The 23346-nt window shown below is 38.9% G+C and overlaps 1 protein-coding gene and 1 long non-coding RNA gene across 3 annotated transcripts in view; one reads left to right on the top strand and one right to left on the bottom strand.

The window, feature by feature from the left end:
• Window positions 1-2640: 2640 nt before the first annotated feature.
• Window positions 2641-22143, top strand: LOC102547319 (uncharacterized). The gene is made up of 3 exons (XR_015649602.1): window positions 2641-2905; window positions 6336-6448; window positions 20493-22143. It is a non-coding gene; the product is annotated as an uncharacterized LOC102547319 (long non-coding RNA).
• Zfp53 (zinc finger protein 53) overlaps window positions 8348-23346 on the bottom strand; it is a 30297-nt gene continuing 15298 nt past the window's right edge. Inside the window, exons 3-6 of one of the 2 annotated variants that reach the window (XM_087553722.1) lie at window positions 18539-18630; window positions 18159-18422; window positions 14407-14533; window positions 8348-11551 (exon numbers count right to left, since the gene is read on the bottom strand). In XM_087553722.1, the coding sequence (XP_087409848.1) occupies window positions 9909-11551; window positions 14407-14440 (1677 nt within the window). In that variant the 5' untranslated portion in view covers window positions 14441-14533; window positions 18159-18422; window positions 18539-18630 and the 3' untranslated portion in view covers window positions 8348-9908. 2 annotated transcript variants of the gene reach the window in all.

Raw genomic sequence — 23346 nt, 5'->3', positions numbered from 1 at the left:
TAGATGCAGAGATAAAGTAACTTTTATTCACTGTCTTTGTGTATGTATGTGTGTGTGTGTGTGTGTGTGTGTGTGCAAATTAATACACGCAAGTTGAAATCAGTTTGAAGATTATTAAAAATTTTAAAAAAAAGTATGAGTCTGAAGTTTCACTCTTGGGAGCATACTCAGAGAACCCCACATCCCACTCTAAGGATATTTATACCCTATGTTTCTGATACTTTATTCACTAGAGAAATTTACTGAAGTCATCCTAATTATCAATCCATGAATGTATAATGAAAATGGTATGTATATAAAATGGAAATCTATTTGGGTGAAAAGAAAAAATATAATAATTTTAGGAAAATGGATGGACTTAGAATGCATACTATCAAGTGAGTTCATACAGTGTCAGAAAGAAGCTACTTTTTCTATCATATGCCATATCTAGCCAATATATCTATATGGAAATAATGTACATGGTGGCATAGTAGAACATGGAGAAAAGAGAACATGAAAGGTTAAAAATCAGGGGTTGAGGTAGGGCTGAATGTGGGTAATGAAAACCAGTTATGAAAGAGTATAAAGCAAACTCTCTTTCTAGTTCTGATACTGTCACAGGATTTTTTTGGGTTTTGTGGTGGATAAATTCATAAAAATATATTTGATAGTGAAAACAAAATCAAATGTGGGACTCCAGAGCTTATGTTCCCAATGACTACTCTATATTCATGTGTATAGTCTTTAGGATTAGCTAATTTTAGCGTGTGATTCTGTTTGTTTTCAACACACTATAATTAAGCTAAAAATTATCAGGAACAGAAAATTAAAGGCTTATAATGTCTGAAAATATAACATTTCTAGAAAAAAAAGAACATGACCTTGGACATGCTAACTGAAGAGTCAGCCATTTTTTCTGTTTCTCTTCTTTGGGTTTCTTTTTCAGGAACAATGAATAGGTGACCTGCCACCCTTTCATATCAAAGGGTCAAAAAAAACCCCCCAATAATTAATGCTGATAGCTGTTAAAGAACAGTGTTAAACCACATAAAAAGATCCAAGCAGCAGAATACTACCAGGTACCCTGTCAATGATCCCATAGAATCACACTTGAAACTTGGAGAGAAAAATCCCTGTCAACAATATTGTTGCACTAGGAAATATAACCTCTCTAAACTGGTGGAGACATAGTCCATTTAAACATAATCAGGACAGTACATAAAAAATTAGAAGAAAAATGTACACAGGAGAATCAGAGGAATTATCTGACAATATAGAAACTAATAAACTTCATGTGAAAAACAGGTAAATACAGGAAAACTGAAAAGTAATCATCTGTGGGCAAGACAAGAAAACACTAATACTTATAGAGAAGGAAGAAGAATACTACCAATAATCAAACCAGAAACAACATGAAAAACAAAAGGATTAGGGGGGAAGAAAACCATGAACAAAAGATTCAGTCACTCTGGATATCAATATGGAGAATCCTCAATCAAATAAAGAAATCCTCAAGTTACATGAATCTAGCACATGACAGAGCTATTCTACTCTTTGGCACATGCTCAAAGGGCTCAACATCCTACTCCACAGATATGTGCTCACACATTGCTGTTATATCCACAATAGCCACAAAATGGGAACCACCTGTCCTGCAACTGACAAACAGATAATGAAAAAGAGGTACATACACACTATGGAATATTATTTATTGAACTGTAAAGAAAATTGAAGTCATGAGATTTGCAGGTAAATGGATGGACGTAGGAGTAGGACTGAGTGGAGTAACCAAAACCCACAATGACAGGCACTGCATGTTCTCTCTCACAGGAAGGTCCTCCCTCCAAATCTTCAGATGTGAGTTCACAACCTGGAGTAACTGCAGTAATCAGAAAAGTAAAAATAGGCCACGGGGGTGGGGTGGGGATGGGGGAGATGTTGGGGAATCAGAGAGAGAAACTGATCTAGAGGGGGACATGGAAAAACAGGACATGACTAATATCTAAGAGTTCTACAGGGATGCTAAGTCACAAAGTATATACCCTGGTATAACAGGGGAGTTAGTGTGGATGAATGTGAATTCCAAGAGTTTCACCTCAACAAAGAGTATTCTAATAAAAATTTTTTGGTTATCAGAAGATCGGGGGGAAGGGAGAGCGTCAGTCCACTTTATATGAGCTAAAATTTATCCACAAGGGAAGACATCCACTGCAGAATTTCAGAGGCAGCTTCCTTATGAACAGTAAGTAGAGCTGTTTCTCAGCTCCACAGCTCCTATAGCCCGGCAGCGGTTCCAGATGCTGCACTGCTGATTGCTGACTCTCCCAGGATGCCCCGCGCGGCACCCGCAGCTGCGGAAATTTTAGTCCCTCCCTCCCTCGCCCCCCGAAGTCCACTCCCACCCCAAGTCTGCACACCACGCGATTCCCAACGGTGCAGACCCGCGAGCTGTCGAAGCGACTTCTGGCTTTGTAGATAAAACTTCCCTAACTTCAGTAATTTAGCGTTCCAGTTCTCACCCATGTCTTTCCTCTAATACCTCACACTCTAGTTTCCCTACACATCGCTAAAAGTCGAACATCCTCCCAATATGCTTCCGGATCTCCAAATCTGTTTCCGGGTGAGCATCTGCTTCCTGATCAGAGACGGGCCCCTCCCACTTTGTCTCAGGCGTCTTTCACACAGCTCTAGCTGTTGGCTGCCCCAGGCTCCGCACAGCCTCCCCATACTCTTGCTGCGAGCCCAGTCGGACGCTGCACTCCAGTATCTGAGGCCCACTCTGGGTTCTAAACCCTTTAGATAAATGACAGTCCCAAAACCGGAGCAGGGGCTTTCTCTGAATTAGTTGAATGCCTGTGGACTCTTTCCCCTCACCCGGACGCCCTGTCTGGCCTTAGTCAGAGAGGATGTGCTTAGTCCTCAGGTGACTTATATGCTAGGGGCTGGAGTTGGGGGGTGGGAGGGGACAGACGGTGTGAATACAGGTGTGGTGGGAATCCCCCTTCTCAGAGGAGAATGGGGGGGGTGATATTGGGATGTAAAGTGAATAATAATAAAAAAGATAAACAGCCTAACATCTCCACTGGACTACTAACCTCTGGCCTACGTATTTCATTCCAACCAATAATAGGCTAAATTCAGAAGCCAGAGTCCCATCTCCAACACACAAACATTAAAAAGCCAAAACAAAATTCCGAAACTTTGACTTGGGGATATTTAAAGAACTTGGATTTTGAACAGAAATAGGTATCTCAAAAAGTCACCGGCCAGGCCTTTGCTAACAGCCTAGGGGTGAGTTCATCCCGCGCTCTACTGCTTTCCCCACTAGATGGCGGTCTTGTCATTTAAGTCTCTGTGACTCTTGCAAAGGTGCTTTGAGAGAAACAGAAAATATTTTTTTCCTTTTTTTTTTTTTTTTTTTAATGAAGTGGTGAATGCAGACTCTTGACTGTCCCAAATGCAGAAAATAAGTAAGGTATGCGGTCCCTGGCCTAAAAACGTCAGTTATACCATCCTATCTCTAGCTCTGGGAACACCAAGGAAGAAGAGGTGGTTAGGCAATAAGAAGGGAAAGAAGGGAAGGGGGAAGACACACCGTTCTCTAAAGTACATACAACGACTGTAATCAGTAATGAAGAGCAACTGTGGTTGGGCCCAAACAAGACCACAGTCAGTCTAAGAAAGGGAACGGTTCACTTTGCCCCTCAGATGTAGGCCACGGACAAATTGTAGGAGAACCACTTCCTTTAGCTGTCATCCTCTGCTGAGCACATCCGGCTCCAGCACATAGCTCCAAACTCAGTCTCACAAAGGGCTCTCATTCATTTCAGTGGGTCCAGGCAATATGAATAGAGATGAACAGAGTAGAATGATTGTTGGAATTGTGGACCACAAGAGGGGGAGAGGTAGGAGGTGTGAGAGTGGGCAGTATTTGATGTGTGGACACAAATGCACACACACATTCTGCGTGTTTATACATATGAGTGTGAAACCGCTAATAATAGAAAGGGGGTTCATTCATTCAGTCAGTCATTGTAGACATGGTTTTTCTGTTTAATCCCGTGTGTAAAGATATGTGATACCATGACCAGCTCAAATTTCTTTAAAATGACCACATGAGTGTGTGGCATTTTTGGTTTGTTTTTTGTACCAGCATCTGGTGGGATTTTTGTTTGTTTGATAACTAATTGGTGTGCTTGTCCACGAGGGAGATATTCCACCACAACAGGATCATTATCTGGTTTAATGTCAGGGAATAATAGAGTCAGGGAGTCTTGTTTTGTGGGTGTCAAGAAGTATTCAATGTTAAGTAGCTTTGCGGTTAGTTCTGCTTTGCAGTTCTGCATAGAATCCTGTTGATCTCATTGTGCGGTTAATTTCAGGGTTGCATTTTATAATTGCTTAAGTCACATTGCTACTTATAGTATTGTTTATACTATTTATTTCATGTTGTTTACATTTGCTGTATTATATGCACCTGGAACCTTATCTATTTCAAGTTAGCAATTTCGTGTAATAGATGTCAGTAGAATTAAGATCCATTTGTTCATTCATTTTTATCAAGTGTGTTGTGTCTTTACCTTGGGGAACTGTCAGAACATTAAAAGCTGGGCAGTGGTAGTGCAAGCCTGTAATCTCAGGAGACAGAGGCAGTCAGATCTCTGAGTTCCAGGTCAGCTAAGGTTAAGCCCTGTCTCTACAAACAAACATACCAACAAACAAAGGCATCAGAGGAAGTTATATTTCATTGGGCAAGGTCTTATAAACCTTCAAATCTAGAACTCAGGAGACAGAAACAGGGAAGTTTGTGTTCAAGGCCACCCTGGTCTACATATAGAATCTAAGCCAGTTAGCAATACACAGACAAACCCTATCTCAAAATAAAGCAAAATCCTCTCAGAGAATTTAGCTTGTTTGGTACCAGAATAAGCATTCAAGGCTCCAAAGGAAGAATCTCGTGAACAGTCCTACCCAACTATCATGCCTATGAACCACATCGATGATCATGTTGTCAGGACTACTCTAAAGGTTCAATAATGGCAAGCTCACCTTGGTGAAAACCAATAGCTCTCTAATTGGACTTAGGACACTCTTAACAACAGGGAAACTATGACTAGTACTGGAAACCTAGCTAACATCTCACCTCTGGTGAAGTTATGATTGGAGAACCAATCAACCACCAATTTACTAATTCAGATTAGTTCCTAATAAAATTCAAATATTTTTCTTGTACTCACAAATAGGTCTTCTTCCATCAGCAAGGAAATTTCTCTTTCAACAGAGACCACTACAAAAAATCTACAACTGATCAAAATGTAGAGTTGTTGAGTCCATAGTTAATGGACACATCTACAAAACACTCATGCACCTAAGGCTTAAGGGATAATTTTGAAGATGGGCTATTAATATTCAAGAGGCAGGAGACCAAGTAGTTTGCTGTGAAATTGTTTCTACTACTAACAATGCTAAGAGCTATATCCATAAAAATCTCAAAAACATGACTCCCCAAACAAGAACTGAACAAGCACAACAATGGACATGTCAAAGTGGATGGGAAAAGCCCACACAGCCTCAATCCCTGCAGAATGCACCACAGGCAACTACATTATGATTGGGGCAGGAGTCTACTTCAGGAACGAGCACACCAACTAGTCATCTCTTACCAAATGGTCAGCCTGAGAAACATATACACAAGTACCATGATATAGTTAGATGTGGTTAGATTTAGGAATATATATGTATATCAATTATACACACATTATACATATATACACACATACACATTATACATACAATAACAATGAAACGAGAAGCCATGAATTTAAAACAGAGCAGGGAAGAATTCATGTGAGAATTTGGCAGTAGGAAAGGGAAATGAAACATGTAGCTAAACTATTATTTTAAAATTTTACAATATAAAAAATCAGAACAAAAATGAAACAAATACGACAAGAAACCAAACAAAAACAAAAAGTTTGTAAAATTATCAGTGTAATCCAGACAAGGATTCTTAGAAGCTACCATGCTGCCATAACTACAGTGTCCATCATCAAGAATAGTAATGTTAACTACTCTTGGCACAAACATGGGGCAAGGAGGCCAAATATTGCTGGGGGAGTGAGAACTAGAGAATCAACTTTGAAAATCAATGTATAAATTCTCCAAGAAATAAATAAATCTGGGTGTTACAATACTGACCTGTGGCACTATTCCTGTGGAAACAAAGACACTCATATACTTAGCAATGCTGGGAACCAACAGAGTTCAACATGGTGCATCAATATGGTTTCTCTTTTATTGATGTTTCATCTGCATGTATGTCAGTGAACTATTTGTGTTCCTGGTGCTTTCAGAGTTCAGAACAGGGTACTGGATGCCTTGGAGTTGAGGTTACAGATTGAGTGCCCATGTGAGAGAGCTGAGAGTGCTCTCAACTACTGAGTCATCTCTAAATGCCAGTGGACCAGTGAGTACACTTGGGTGACGTACAAGAGTGTGGACGAGTAGCTACTGATGGGAACACAAAGGACAGAATGATAGTTGCTTCACCCTGTAAGGGTAGTGGCTAATAAAGCTGCAAACCTGGGGATCACCAAACAGCTTGCAGGCAGCTCAACCTGAGGTGGGAAGTTTGTCTTTCAAGTCACTCACACCTCCTCCAGGCAGCTTGACCTATCTTGTCTGATTCAGGTTACTTTGACTGGTGTGTGCTTCATGGCTAGTCTGAATATCTTCTGGGAAGCTCATTTTGGCTGATAAGTCAGAGTCCATACTGATTATATATGCTTCAGGCAGGAGGCACCAGTGAATTTTGCCAGTTTCTGGGACTCCCTGAAGCTACTAAGTCATCTATGTTGCCTTAAGCTCCTGGCGATTCTTTGTAAGATAGAATGTATGATCTCCCATTAGAACATCTGTTTATTTACCTCTACTTTAATATCCTATATTTTAAGAAACTTTCTCCAAATTAAAAGGTTTAGTCTCAGTTGGAGCTGATACATAACAAGTACTCCTGGGCATGTCCTCCAGGGACTCTCCATCTTTACCCAGGGGCCCTCCGCTCATCACGTTCATTGCACCTTTATTCACGGTGTCTAGGCAATGGAATCAACTCAGTCGGCTCTCAACCAAGACATGCGTAAATGAAACTGTGACCCTTATATAGGAAGGTATATTATTCAGCTGTCAACAAGATGGAACTGGGAAATCTGGAAGTAAAAGTAGGTTACTGAAAGTTATGATGAGTGCTGTCGCCTAGGCCCCAGCAGTCAACCATCACATTCCCACTCATGTGGATCTTAGCTTCAAACTTTTGTTTTGTGTATTCTAGTGAGACTACATGGAGATGCCAGGATGCTAGAAATGCACCTTGTAGTGGAGAGATTCAGGAAGAGAGAGGAGGACAGGGTGAACACTGGAATACAGGTGATATGAAAATAGAGAGTGGGAATGCTGAGTGCATGGTTCTAACATGTAGTGGAGTGATGGGGAAGAAAGGGGGCTGCTAAAGCTCGACTCACATGAGATGTCCACAAATGAGCTACATGGAAACCTCTTGTTTTGCATCCCAAGTAAAAAGAGGGAATAGCAGAACACATGTGCTATAAAAGAATGGGATACTGGACAATGTGTAATATGTGTTTAACTCAAGATGCAGACAGGAAGAAAGAGGAGTTGGTGGGTTATCCAAAATAAGGCTTTATAAAAAAGCCGTATGAAACCCCACCATCTTACAAGTTATATAGGAGATATGATTTTAAAGCCATTGAGCAGCAGTGTCACATGTGCTTAATTAATGCTGCTTTCAGATGCCAGAGCTATTAATTGGAGCTCTCTGTACCAGATATTTGTATCTGCTTAGGACTTACTCCTCATGGAGGACACAGAGGCACCCCAAACAAAACAGGTCATTGTCAGTTCTCTTGCATGGCCATCCTAAGCTCATGGTAGCTATTGATGACATCAAAACCTTTGGTTGCAAGATAGGCAGAGAACAATCTTGAACATACCAGGTAACCCTCCTAACTGGTTAGCTTTTGTAGCACCGCAAGGTACAATACAGGCTGCCAGCAGAGAAATGATGTTGTGGTCTTACCCCTGAACCATGTATCCTACTGGACGAATTCACTATCCAAGATGGTGAACTCACACACAGATGCACCTATCTCTGTGTGCAGAGCACGGTGATGACTTGTGTGCATCATCACATCCTTAGCCTTTGAGTATGTCTAAGCTATATGTCAACATTCCAGTTATATCACATGCACAGCCTAGCTCATTACAGTTTGTCTCTTGATATATTTAAGGATTAATGCTATTATGAAGATTTTGAAAGTGAATGAAAGATGACAATTAGAACACTGACTTTCATGATGAATTTCCTTTTATCTCTGCAATTTTAGCACTATTTTGTAAAGCATTTGTCAAATTCAAAACAATTGTTGGTGATGTAATTTCCAAAGAGACATGGGGAATATATAAGGTATACTTTAACATGGTTTCTCAGAAATATATACTTTCTGACATTCATTTTAATTACACGTCTTTGCCAAATTTTTATGTTACTATATGTTGTTCTTATTTACCTTTTTTTCTTTTTTTGAGACAGGGTCTCTGTACTCCTGACAGTGCTAGAACTCACTATGTAGACAAGTACTCACAGTGATCTTCTTGGCTGTATCTTCTAAGTGCTGCAATTAAAGGCATGCACCATCTTACCTGGCATTATTAGGAATGGTTAGATGTTAAATAAGATAACTGTTTTTGTTATAGCTTTTCCCTGGGATGGGAGAGAAAAACTCACTGGTTAAGAGCACTGGTTGCAATCCCAGAAAAACATACTTGGTATGCATTCGTTGATAAGTGGATATTAGCCCAAAAGTTCGAATTACCCAAAATGCAAACAGACCACAGGAAGCTCAAGAAGGATGACAAAAATGTGGATGCTCCCACTCCTTCTCAAAAACGAGAACAAAAATATCCATAGGAAGGGATATGGAGGCAAAGTTTAGAGCAGAGACTGAATGAATGAACATTCAAAACCTGCCCCACATGTGACCCATATATATAACAGCCACCAAAACTAGATAAGATTGATGAAGCTAAAAAGTGCATGCTGAAAGAGATGGGATACAGATCTCTCCTGAGAGACACAACCAGAGCATGTCAAATACTGAGGTAAATGCTAGCAGCAAATCACTGAACTGAGAACATGACCCCCTTTGGGGAATTAGAGGAAGGACTAAAAGAGCTGAAGGGGCTTGCAACCCCAAAAGAACAACAATGCCAACCAACCAGAGCTTCCAGGGAATAAACCACTACAGAAAGACTACACATGAACTGACCTAGGGCTCCAACTGTATATGTAGCAGAGAATAGCCTTGTTGAGGCACCAGTGGAAGGGGAAGTCCTTGGTCCTGCCAAGGTTGGACCCCCTGTGCAGGGGAATGTTGGGGAGGGGGGTGGCAGTAGTGGGGGGAACACCAGAATGGGGGAGGGGATGGGGCTTATGGACAGGAAACCTGGAAAGGGAATAACATTTGAAATATAAATAAAGAGCTATATCTAATTTAAAAAAAAGCACTGGTTGCTCTTAGAGGGAACGGGAGTTCAATTTCCAACATAAATATAGCAACACACAACTAGGTATACTGCCAACTTCAGGGGATCAGATGCTCTCTTCTGGCTTCTACCTGTACCAGGCATACATGTAGTGCACAGAACAAACTTGCAGTCCTGGCAAACATACACAAGAACTTTTCCCACAGTTATAATTGCAGAATTTTATGTTAAAATAAACTCTTATTTATTTTAAAGTTTTAAATGCTCATTAAAGGCATTCAGAACTTGTTATTTTTATGTTTCTATTACTTATACTGTTGTGATTTGTAAGCAAGGAATGTCAGATAAATGCTATGTCACAATAGTTACAATAGTTTTTCTCCAGTATGAACCCTCTGATGTCTTCTCAGATTTGAAATCTGCATAAAGGATACGTCACAGTCTTTGCATTTGTACGGTTTCTCTCCAGTATGAATTTTCTGATGTGCTCTAAGATATGAACACCTAGTAAAAGATTTGCCACATTCCTTACATATGTAAGGTCTCTCTCCAGTATGAACTCTCTGATGTGTTCTAAGATGTGAGTCCTGGGTAAAGGATTTGTTGCATTCCCTACATTTGTAAGGTTTCTCTCCAGTATGAATTTTTTGATGTGTTTGAAGAGTTGAACACTTAGTAAAAGATTTGCCACATTCTTTACATACGTAAGGTCTCTCTCCCGTATGAACTCTCTGATGTATTCTAAGATTTGAACGCTGGATAAAGGATTTGTTACATTCTCTACATTTGTAAGGTTTCTCTCCAGTATGAATTTTCTGATGTGCTCTAAGAGTTGAACACTCAGTAAAAGATTTGTCACATTCCTTACATTTGTAAGGTCTCTCTCCAGTATGAACACTCTGATGTCTTCGAAGATGTGAGCACTTGGTAAAAGATTTATCACATTCCCTACATTTAAAAGGTTTCTCTCCAGTATGAATTTTCTGATGTGTTTTAAGAGTAGAATTAACAGTAAAGGATTTATCACATACCTCACATTTGTAAGGCTTTTCACCAGTGTGGATTCTGTAATGCCTTTTAAGATGTGACAATTCAAGAAAGGACTTACCACATTCTTTGCATTTGTAAAATTTCTCTAGAGAATGAGTTTTCTGATGCCTTCTGTAGGAAGCATAGTGGGTAAAGGATCTGTCACACTCACTGCATTTGTAAGGCTTCTCTCCAGTATGGAGTCTGTGATGGCTTCTAAGGTGTGAAAGCTGATGTAAGACCTTGCCACATTGTTGACAAGTATAATATTCCTCAGCACTATGGATTTTCTGATGTCTCCTGAAACTGGAACAGTGAGCAAAGGATTTGTCACACTCTTTACATTTATAAGGTCTCTCTCCAGTATGCATTTTCTGATGGCTCTTAAGTGCTGACAACTGAGGAAATGACTTGCCACAATCTTTGCATTTGTAAGGCTTCTCGCCAGTGTGAAGTCTTTGATGTGTTTTAAGATTGGTGCACTGGGTAAAGGATTTGTGACAAACATTGCACTTGTAGGGTTTCTTTCCAGTATGAATTCTCTGGTGTACAGTGAGGCTTGAGGCGGTACTGAAGCATTTCCTGCATTTCTCACATTGGTGTGGTGTATCTCCAATGTAGATTGTTTGTTGCATGAGACTGTATGCAGAGCTGAATTCATCATATTTTCCCTGACTCTGCAGCTTGTTTGCATCTTGACTAATGTTGGAACACAAATTGAAAGATTTCTCACAGTTTTTAGATTCACAAGGTTCTTCTCCAGTGTGCGTGCTTGTATGTTGACCTGGCTCTGATGAGTCAACAGAGGCATCCCTGTCCTTACAGCATCTGTAGTTATTAGAGGTTTCTATAGCGTCACTTCTTTTATAAAGTGCACAGTTGGAGGGACAACGAAGCATTTCACCAAGCTCATTACACTGACAAGACTCCTTTTCAGTCTTCACATGTTGATGGACAGTTTCACATATGCAGTAGTTCTCTGAAAATGAGTACAATTCAGATTAATAGGAGTTGTATCCAGATGACATTTGCGATAAATGACTGTCTCTGTAAGTTCTCTGTTAAAATAAGTCAACCTGTAACTATTTAGAACAGATCTCCCAGGAGCTGACAGTTTTCACTCACTGTAACTGTATGAATCCTCACAAAAACAGCATGCCAGCCTTCAAGGTCCCCCAAACAGTATTCGAGCCTTCAAGGTCAGTGATTTCTAATAGATATCTGATCATTATTGAAAATGTCTAACTTGGCACAAGATGGAACAAACAATTCTATGTATATAATTAGCTTTGGGATGGAGCTCACTCAGTGATTATATTTAGAATACACTTGTATTTTTAAATATTTTTTTCTCATAAATGGATAAAGACTTTAATCCAAACCCAGGCTCACAGTGTTTGTACTTCCTAATGTATGGCAATGAAGACTGCTATTCAAGAGTCCCATTTCCTTTTAAGATAAAGGCTTACTAAAACCACGAAAGGATCTGTTTCTTTTCTTTTTAAAAAAAAAGGGGAGAGGGGTGTGTTAGATTTTTCAAAAGTAATGGATGGCAAGCAAATATTCTGCCAGCTCTCAGAAGCTCTAGACCATTTGAGGCAGGGCTTCCACAGATAACCAGCTATGCGAAGCTCTAGATCATCTGAGGCAGGGCTTTCCTAGGGAGTGATTGCTCACATCTTTTCCTCCACCATCTGAGCTCCACGCTGCTGTGTTTCCTAACTTCCTTATATGGTTATTCTCATGTATCTGCTGTACACAACCTAAGATCATTTTCCTAAAGGATGTCTGTGTATCCTCCACTGAAATGAAACTGATCATGTCATATGAAGACATACAAGGAAGCAAGGCAATTACAGAATAATCCTACTTCATGAACTCGCACTAGACATATAATTTGTAAAATTTTTCCAATCTGATGGCTGCACAGTCAAGTAACGATGCACATTGTACTAGTATTAAGTTCCCATACAGGTCTACGGGTCTAATAAGCCACAAGGACTTGTAAGAGTTACAACAGGCAGGACGCATCTTGAGGACAGGAGAATATAGTAAGTGCAAGGATCAGGAATCCTTTCAAGAAGAATTGAATACAGCAAAGGCAATTTCAGCTCTTGCTTTCTCTTTCATTTAATCCTTCTCTGTTGTCCTGCTCATTCATTTGCACTCCCTGGTTTTGGTTACTACAATTATCCGTCTTCCAGGGCAACACCATTTGCTCCAGGCAGGTGACCAGGTCTACTCTGCGCACAATAATCCATGTTTTCTGTGAAGAAACCTACAGCCAATTTAGAATTTTTAGAAACAATTCAGATGTCTAAGAGAGTGTTGTGCTCAGTACATGAGAAGAACACAAAGTAGAGGAATGTAGGAATAAATTCCCAATTACTATTTCCAGTCAGCATCTCCAGCATATTCTGGGAGAATTTTCAATTTGCATGTCTTGAGTTTCCCTTACAATTAAAACAGTGTAAACTGCAATGATGGCTATGGAGCTTTAAGACGTGGGTGGAAATAGTATATGCTAATGAATTTCTGAGTGCTTCTTGGAACCAAAATTAAGGGTGGATGGCACTTCTAAAATGAAAAATGAAAAGAAAAATACTAAATATCATGAAAATTTTGGTTTTTTCTCCTTAAAATAATTTTTACTGATTCTTTGTCAATTTTGCATAGTGCACCTTATTTCCACTGATCTCAGTCCTTCCATATTTGCCTTCTATCCTTGTAACCTACCCCTCAAAAGAAATTAAAAATTAAATTTAAAAAAAAGTCTGCTTAACCCTTATGGAAAACTATGTGCCCGTATATCAACTGCAGCCTTCTCTCACACCCGGAACAATTGTTCCTGCACCAGTCCTGCTGTGCATGTACAAGTCCACTCTTCCAACGCATACATGTCATAGTGGCATTGGGAAGCTGTGGTTTGTCACACCATATACCCTTTTACCCAAACAGTTTTAATTGAAAATGCTTGTTGTAATGAGTCATTAGTCCAGTTCCAAGCCTCTGGCTCCTCCTATACCACCAAGACTAGACCCTGGCCTAGACTGCTCTTGGATATACTGTTGTTGCAATGTGTCATAGAGATCCTGCAGGTTTGGTTCACCAGGATTGGCCCTTTCATGTGCTCCAGCAGTTCATAGATGGTATACATGTTGGGGTGGGTTAACTCAAAGTCCTGGAACTGAGCCTTGGTGGTAGCTGGGTTGGTCTGTCTATTAATGCACCCAGGGCAACAGTGTTGCCAAGGCAATAGGTGGGGGGTCAGCGTCCCCACGCCCAAGTTACAGCCTGCTCTACCATGTGCCATGTGGTGGCTGATGAGGGGTGGGGCAAGCTCTAGGAGTCTCTCAATCATCACCATGGACTCACACAGCAGCCCAGACAACGGACATCTCTATGGCCTTTGGTGGTAACGTGGGCCACAGTCATCGACATAGACCGCTGCTGCCAATAGGAACATGAACCCAACCTGGCCATGGATGTCAGCATAGGCTGAATAGTACAGTGACCTTAGGTGGCAGTGCAGGCCTCTTACATCTGGCTGCTCCTTACTGTGGCCTTGTCTCAAGTCGTACTGCTTCTACATAATGTATGAATCACTATGGTTCAATTTGTCCTAGTCTCTCAACCATGTACTTGCTGATACTAGTAATGCCCTTTAGCTATCTTCTGTCCGAATGGGCTAGCAGACATCTTGGAAAATTTCTTTTTTACTACCAAATTACTCTTCTGGTTTTTTTCTGTGACAGCCTAATAGAGAGTTTTCAACCTATGAAGTCAGTACTTATAAATAATAAGTTAGGAATTATTCAAGAAGAATATGCTCACCCACAGAGACCAGGTTGCTGTAATTCTCCAACATCACATCAATATACAAAGCCCTCTGAGCAGAGTCCAGGCATTCCCACTCCTCCTGGGGGAAGTCAACAGCCACATCCCCAAATGTCAACAGATGCTGAAAAAAATATATTTTGGCTTGGGGTTAAGGATACTTTGTGTTACTTATATCCAGCATACTTTCCTGTATATAAGGAGATGGGTGTTGATGAGTGAAGACCATTATCATCACACATCATCAGAAAAAAAAAAAACCTCAAGAAGATGACTTTCAATATAGTCACATTCTATAGTGAATTTTCTTTTTTTTTTAAAGATTTATTATGTACACGGTGTTCTGCCTGCATATAGACCTGCATACCAGAATAGGGAGCCAGATCTCATTATAGATGATTATGAGCTACATGTTGTTGCTGGGAACTGAACTTAGGACCTCTGGAAGAGCAATCAGTGCACTGAACCTCTGAGCCATCTCTCCAGCCTTCTATAATGAAATTTTCTAACTGTAAAAACAGGGTGACAATAGTTTTATAAGCAATCTACATGAAACAAGATTCACATTTAAGGTCTGGACATGGTTGTCTATCTGTTATGGACACAGTATACATATCTCAGAAGGACAATTTGTGATGAGGACATGTGCCTTTAAATGCTTTGCCTGAAGGTGATCCTAGAATATAGACGCTGAGTCAATCTTGTCTGTACTGGGTCTTACCTAACTCTATGCTAACAAGCTCAGGTATGATTTTTAAATTCTAGGTATAATGCTATACCATTAAATAGCAAAGGGGTATGGAAGGAAGAACTCATGACTGACTTTTTGGCAAAGAGTTTTCTTCCATAGTAGCAAGGATTGTAGTCACACTACACACTGACATTTTTAACTATATCACATAAAAATCAGTACTTTGCGCAATTAATTTTTAAGAATATTTGTGCTACTAATATGCAAAGGGAAAAATCTGTATCAGCAACATTGAAAAGATCTAAACATTTCAATTTTTCCTTAACATACACAAGAGCCACCATAGACAACAATTTTAGTATACTGCAGCTGCAGGGTAGGCATGGAGCCCTGACATGCGAACACAGTGTCTACAGCAAGGCCACTATGAGGGATAGTCTCTTTGCAAGAAATGTAACAGCTTATACACATGTGAGTCAATGCCCTTGAGACATTTGTATGGATGCATTCCACATAATTCTACCTAATGAGTCCAAGCCCAAGTTCTCTGCATAGTGAGATGTTGTTTGTAAAAAAAAAAAAAAACAAAAAAACAAAAAACAAAAACAAAAACAAAAAGAGTAAAAATTCTCTATTTTGGGAAGGTACCCCTGAGCTTTCTAACCAAGTGAGTGATTCTCCTGAGACAAACAGGTATGAGGTGCCAATAAACACGTGAACACATCACCACCATCATATTAAACCCCAAAGAGAAATATAAGTAGACTCCAATCTTAATCTATACTCAAGAACGTAAGTTCATGGCATAATTAAGCCACATATGCCTGCCATTTCAGTACTCTACAGTATGCTTAAATCTTTACTAGTAGGATCCAAGTTTATTTATGGTTAAGAATCAAGAGCTAAGTCTTTTTTAATTCCACTCATTGCTAATACATTGTGCTAACTACTCCATGTGTTCCAATATGCATGTTTTGGACCATGATTCAAGAAAATGTGACAGATCCCACAAATAAAACCTGCACAGCACATAGCCCTCACTCTGTAATATAGTCCAAAGACTACACAAATGGATATTAACATATATTTTGTTTATGTGTCAAAGTGGATTTATTTTAAAATTACAAGTCATTAGTTCATGCAGAATACTTGTTCTCAAAAATAAAAATCTTAGAAGAATGGAGAAAAGTGCTATAGGTATGAATTTTGGGTATTATACTGCATAGCTGTAGTCATAAAAATAGCCTGGTATAGTCATAAAATAAGAAAGGAGTATGACAAAATAGAAGATAGAACCCAAAACCAAAACTACAAATATATGCCTACTTTAATATTTAACAAAGGAGGCAAAAAACATATATTTCAAAAATATGGTTTTTCTCAACAAATTGTGCTGCCAAAATTAGATCCAGTAGTAGAATAAAATTAAATTCTTATTTTCCACTTTGTGCAAAAGTCCATTCAAAATGAACCAAATACCTTATTTAAAACCAGACACACAAAAAAGAAACCTAGAAAACAAAGTGAATACCCATCAGGATACCCACTGGGACAGGGAAGAACTTTAATAGAAAGAAGGCCAACAGCACAGGAAGTAACTCCAAGCAGCAACAGATGGCAGGACATGAAGATAAAGTTTCTATCCATCAAAGGGAACAAGCAGAAGAGCAGAAAGACACCCACAAAATGGGACAAAATTTGTAACAGCAACATTGTGGACAGGTGCTTATATCTAGAATTTGCCAAGAATACAGAAATAAAACTCCAAGAAAATAAAACTGCCAATGAATAAATGGGTAAATATATTAAACAGACACTTTGTAGATTGGAAAACAAATTGCCAACAAACATGGAAAAGGTGTTCAGGATTCCTAAGATGCTATCAGGGTAATAAAATAAAAACTACTCTGAAATAGTGGCTCACCCCAGGCAGTGTCATCTAGTTTAACAAATGTTAGAGAATGTGGAGAAGAAGGAAGCCTTATTCACTATTGGGGTGTGTGTGTGTGTGTGTGTGTGTGTGTGTGTGTGTGTGTGTGTGTGTGTAAATTACAGTCATTGCAAAAATAAGTTTAGGGATAATTTAAAAATTTAAGCCTACAACTAATCTATAATTCAGCTCTTTCCTTCCTGGTAATGTACCCAGAAAATGCTATACCCCACTCTCGAGATACTCATATACCATATTGGCTGCTGCTTTGTTCACTATAGAAAAGTATTAAATCAATTTAATTGTCAACAGATAAATGGATAATAAAAACGTTATACATATAAAATGAAATACTATTGAGGTGAAGAGAAAAATGTAATAATTTGCAGAAAAACACAGATGGACTCAAAATGTGTAATATTATGTGAAGACATACGAGTAAGAAGGAAGAGACAACATTTTCCCTCAGATGCAGAATCTAGCTTATAATATGTGTAGGCCTCAATTTTTCAAAACCTACCTTAATAAGGGTTCTTAAATGTTTTAACCTCCCTTCTAGAACACTATCCACCAGAGGTAGTGAAAAAGAAATATTAATAGGAAATGAGGGATGTGGACATGTTTAGAAATAGTTTTTGAAGGCTATTCCAATCTTCATTGTCAGAGTCCAGTCCGCTAGCAAAACACCAACAATAATCACCAGCAGCAGTTCAGTCCCCCTCAGCCATCACCACTCACAAATCAGCAACTGCAGTTAGATCCAGAAGAAACAGCGAGGCTCTGCCAATCTCTGCCAATTGGCGCAAGACCACGAAAGCCACAAAAAGCTGTTGGAATATCACCACAAGCTCTTTGGCAGTTATTCTCTATGAAGTCACAACAAGCATAGATCAGCAATGTGAGACAAGGCAAACCAATATAGGAGCATCACCTGCAAAGACTGGTGAGGCTGAGTAAGGTGAACCAATGCCAGAGCCTCCTCTTGCTGTCTGTGGGGTCCTATTTATATTCTTTCTAAACATCACACATGTCCTCTCATGCAACTGCTTCAGCAAAACATTCTCTTTCCCATGTCTGCTTTAGGAAAACATCGTATCAAGTATCTGCTTCAGGAAAATATCCTCTCACCTATGTGCTTAAGTGAAACATTCTTTCACATGTCTGCTGTGGCATTCTTTAATATGGCAGCTTCAACACTCTTTCATGTACATCTGCTCCAGCAAAACATCATAGGAAATAACACAGGTATTTTGGGTTTGGGTAGTGGAACAGTTCATAAGGATATATTTGATCATGAAAACAGGAAACCACATCTGAGGCTCCAGAGCTTCTGTTAATGCATTGACTTGACTAGCCTCTGCATCTGGTGAATTGCAATGTGTTTTTCTTTATCTGTTTGCAACAGTTTTCAAAATAAAATTTAAAAAATTATCAGGAGCAGAAAATTAAAGGCTTGCAATGTATCCAACTACAACATTTTTAGAAACAGAGTAGACATGACCACTGACCTGGGACATGATTAATGGAGAATCAGCCATTTCTTTCCGTGTTTCTTCTTTGATTTTCTCTTTGAAGAACAATGAATAGCCGGCTTGTGGCCCTTTAACGTCAAGGAGTCAAACAGGAAAAGTAAATTAATACTGAATGTTGTTAAAAAACAAAGTGAAACCACATGAAAACACCCAAGTAACAAAACTCTATCTGTGTCAGTGATCCCAAAGCCAGGAGAGCATAGAAAGACATTTAAAACCTGGAGAGAAAATCACCATTAACTATATTGTAGCATTCAGGACAATACTCTCTCAAAATTGATGGGGACAGAAGTGCATTTGAAGACAGTCACGAATTAACACAATTCATTTTACTAAAGCAGCATAGCACATAATAAATTAGAGTTAAAACTTATGCAGGAGAATTGGAGGAATTATCTATCAGAACATGGAAAAGAACACATTTCATGTGAAGAATAGATAAACACAGGAAACTGGGAAATAATCACCCAAGCTCAAGACAGCCGACCACTCTTTCATACAGTAAAGATAGAAGAATCCTATAAATAATCCAACCATCAACATAAAAAACAAAATTATAGGGAATAAAAACACTATGAACAAAAACAAGTGGCTACTCTGGAAATCAATATATAAAGAGAATTGTCAAATAAACAAACCCTTAAATTACATAAATCTAGCACATGACACGGCTGTTCCGCTCTCTGGCATATGCTTAAAGGACTCAACATCCTATTCCATTAATACATGTCAAATGCCACTATAGTCACAACTGGTGCAAAATGCAAACAATGTAAATTTCCTTCAACTGGAAAATTACAATGTACATATAAACTATGGAATATTACTCAGCTGTATAGAAAATTGAAATCATATTTGCAGGTAAATGGTTGGACCTAGAAAGGATCATACTGAGTAGAGTAACCCAGACCAGAACCACAGACATTGAATGTTCACCCTCAAATGAAGTTCCTAGCTCCAAATCTTCAAATATGAGTTCTCAACCTTGAGTAACTACAATAACCAGAAAAATAAAAACAGACCATGGTGGGATGTGGAGGAATGATAGACAGGAAATAACAGGTAACAAGTGATCTTAAAGATAAAAATGAAAATGTATTGGGGGGTCTCTTAGATAGATATAACCTTGGAAGGACAGTAAAATAAAAATAAAGATGTCTATACAGTCATAAGGCATCCATCTACCACAAAATGCTTACCATGCATAAAAGACTATGAATGCATATACATTTGGAGTGTGAAGGAAAACTTCCCATTGGGCTGATAATGCTCCCTACAAGAGCCATATATTTTCTAATAAAATCACTAATGAAAAGCTTGCTTTGAGGTTGCTGTTACAGCTCTTTATGTGACTCCCAATACATTATAGGATATTGCTGTTGTCCACGATTGTCTCCCAGACATAGAAGATGAGTCCCTATTTTTAAGAAGCTATGTACTTTGGACACAGATCCCAGGGGACTCAACAGATGGATCTTTAGATGACACTAAATCTTCCTCCCTAGTACTAGCTTACTTAGTACCAGAAGGCAACATGCAAGCTTATCAAGGAGGCAGCTAACCGACAATCCTATCCAGTTATGACACTTATGAACCAGAACAATCTCTACTGCACAATAACCCTGAGGGTGCAAGAATGGTAACCATGCCTTTGTCGAGAAACAACAGCTTTCTAATTGACTTAAGACCCACGCCCCGCAACAAGATGGAAATCATACCTGGTACTGGAAACCTAGCCAGTTTCCCCAAGGCTGGTAAAGTCACAAATCTTGGAGGAGAAGCTACAACCACTACTTTACTAAATCAGAATAAACCCTAATTGAAGTCTAAATATTTGTCCTAATTCTGACAGATAAATGTAATACTCATCCTTGATAAAGAAATGTGGTTTTGGAGGGTTTTGTTTGAATTTTTTTGTTTTTCTTTTCAGCAAATGGAGATTAAAAAAGCTACAATCATTCAAAATGCAGAGTTGACTCATAAGTAAAACAACTCTGCCATCTAAGACTCAAGCATCACTGAGCGAGAAGGGGCGTGAATATTGTAAGAGCCAGATGAAGAGGAGGTTTGCTGTGACATTGTGTCTCCTAGAAATGTCAGAGAAGCTACATGCATGAGACCTTAAAATCATGGTGGCCTATACATGACCTGAGGAAGGACATGACCAGGAGACATGCTAACATAGAAAGGAGAAAGCTTACTAGGCCTCAACCCTCATCAAACACTAAGGAATTCTGAGAGCTGGAGAAACAGTCTTCCCTAGACAATAGTATACCATATAGTTATTCAATAGCAAATGCTCATCCCTGAAAACATATAGACTAAGTAAGTTGTACTATTATGTTTAGGAATTCATACCAATATACTATAACAATGAAAGAAAAAGCTATTAAGAAATAATAAAGATTTTGCATCATTTACATAAAAAATGACCAGAATGGTTTTGTACCATTTTGTGTTACTGCTACTCACATAAAATAACATTCAACAGGCAACAAAATAGATGGCTCAGTGGTTATGAGCTCCCATTGTTCTTGCAGAGAGCCAGATTACACCCCTAGAACCCAATTTGTGGCTCCCAACTATTCATAACTCCAGTACTAGGATACACATGATATACAGTCATACTTGTAGGCAAAGCACTCATGTGCCCAGAATATATGAATCTAAATTTAAAGAAACTGAATAGTAGATAAATACTGGTAAGGAGACAGAGAGAATACAAACTCTTTAAATGAACTAATCACATAGAAGAAACATGTCTACAATCAACAATTTGATTCCTTGAAGGAACTGAAGAAATCACGGACTAGGAAAAGAGATTATTAAATTCATAATTATTAATTCATAATAAAATTATTAAGAGGTTATTTGTATGACAAATAGAATGGGACACATTACTATTGCTCTGTAGCACACCTTGAAGTCAGGGATGGTCATAGTTCCAGGATTTCTTTTACTGTGCAACACTGTTTTATGTATCCTAGGTTTTTTATTTTCCATATAAAATTGGGAATTATTCTTTCAAGGTCTGTGAAAAATTTTGTTGGAATTTTAATGAGAATTGCATTGAATTTGTAGATTACTTTTGGTAAGATGGCCATTCACACTATGTTGATCCTACCAAACCATGACAAAGGGAGATCATTCCATCTTCTGACATCTTCAGAGACTTCAATTCTTGTCATACAGGTCTTTAACTTGCTTGGTTAGAGTTACACAAAAATATTTCATATTATTTGTAACAATTGTGCAGGGTGTTATCTCCCTAATTTCTTTCTTAGCCCATTTATCATTTGTATAAAGGAGGGCTACTGACTGCTTTGAGTTAATTTTTTATCTAGCCACGTTGCAGAACTTGTTTATCAGTTGTTCTCTGATAGAATTTTGGAAGTGACCTCTATATACTTCCATATTGTCTTCAAATAGGGACACTTTGGCTTCTTTTCCAAATTGTATATCCTTGATCTACTTTAGTTGTCTTATTGCTCTGGGTAGAACTTCAAGCACTCTTTGAAGAGATATGGAGAGAGTGCACAGACAGCCTTTCCTTGTCCCTGATTTTAATGGAATGTTGTTGTAAAAATATAAGAATAAAAAAGGTATTGTTGGTCTTTTATCCCGCTAGGTGCCCAAGATATCTGGTAGATATCTTGGTGGAAACACATCCCCACTCCTCGGCGACCCAGTGTCTTTTGCCGCCACACACTTTCCTATACTCAAACCCTCACATAAAAGAACACACAACACAATAATCTTTGACCCAATTGGTAAGATATAATTGCCCACTTAAACATACAAAGCCCGGTACCATCCATCCCTTAGGAACATTGATAACAACCTGTAAATACACGGAGCAGAATCTTAACATCAACTGCCATGGCTTCTCCCCTCTCTCTCTCCTCTGTCCCGTCTCTTCTCTCTGTCCCCTCCTCTTCCTTCAAATTTATCTCCCACCCATCCTTCCTTCTCCTCCAATGACAGGCCTCCTTCTATGCTGTACCTGCCCCTCACCTGTACTTTACAAATTGAATGGGGAGGTGGTCCTGGTGAAGTCACCCGAGTTCTGAGTCCTTGACTAGGCAGCTGTCCTTGGGGCCGTGGAATTAGCATCAAAATACAGATAACTTCAGGGCAAACCACAACAATGGAATTTCTTTATATTTCTTTCCATTTAATTTGATGTTGGCTATTGGGTAGCTGGTATGTGCCTTTTATCCCTGATCTCTCCAAGACTTTTAATATGAAGGGGTTTGGGATTTTGTCCAAGGATTTTCAGTATCTAATGAGATGATCATGTGATTTGTTTTTCTTTCAGTTTGATTATAAGGTAGAGTGTGTTAATGTATTTTTGTATAATAAACCACCCATGCATCCCTTGGATGAATCCTACTTGATCTTGGTGAATTATATCTTTGGTGTATTCTTGGAGTTGGTTTGAAAGAACTTTACCGAATATTTTTGCATCAATGTTCAGAAGGGAGATTTGTCTGAAATTCTCTTTCTTTCTTGAGTCTTTGTGGGTTTAGTTATCAGGATGACACAGTTTTCAAAAATGAATTTGGCGATGTTCTTTCTGTTTCTGTTTAGCAGAATAGTTAGAGGAGTACTGCTATTAGCTGTTCTTTGAAACAGTCTGGTAGAATTCTGTCTGATAGACACCATTTGGCTCTGGCCTTTTTTGGGTGAGGGGGAGACTTTTAATGACTGCTTCTATTTCCTTATTGGTTATAGGACTATTTAGACAGTTTATCTGATCTTGATTTAAGTTTGGTAAGTGGTAT

This window comes from Rattus norvegicus, chromosome 1 (assembly GCF_021556685.1).
Source record: "Rattus norvegicus strain SHRSP/BbbUtx chromosome 1, alternate assembly SHRSP_T2T, whole genome shotgun sequence".
NCBI lineage: Eukaryota > Metazoa > Chordata > Mammalia > Rodentia > Muridae > Rattus > Rattus norvegicus.
This window is presented reverse-complemented; position numbering and strand designations above follow the sequence as displayed.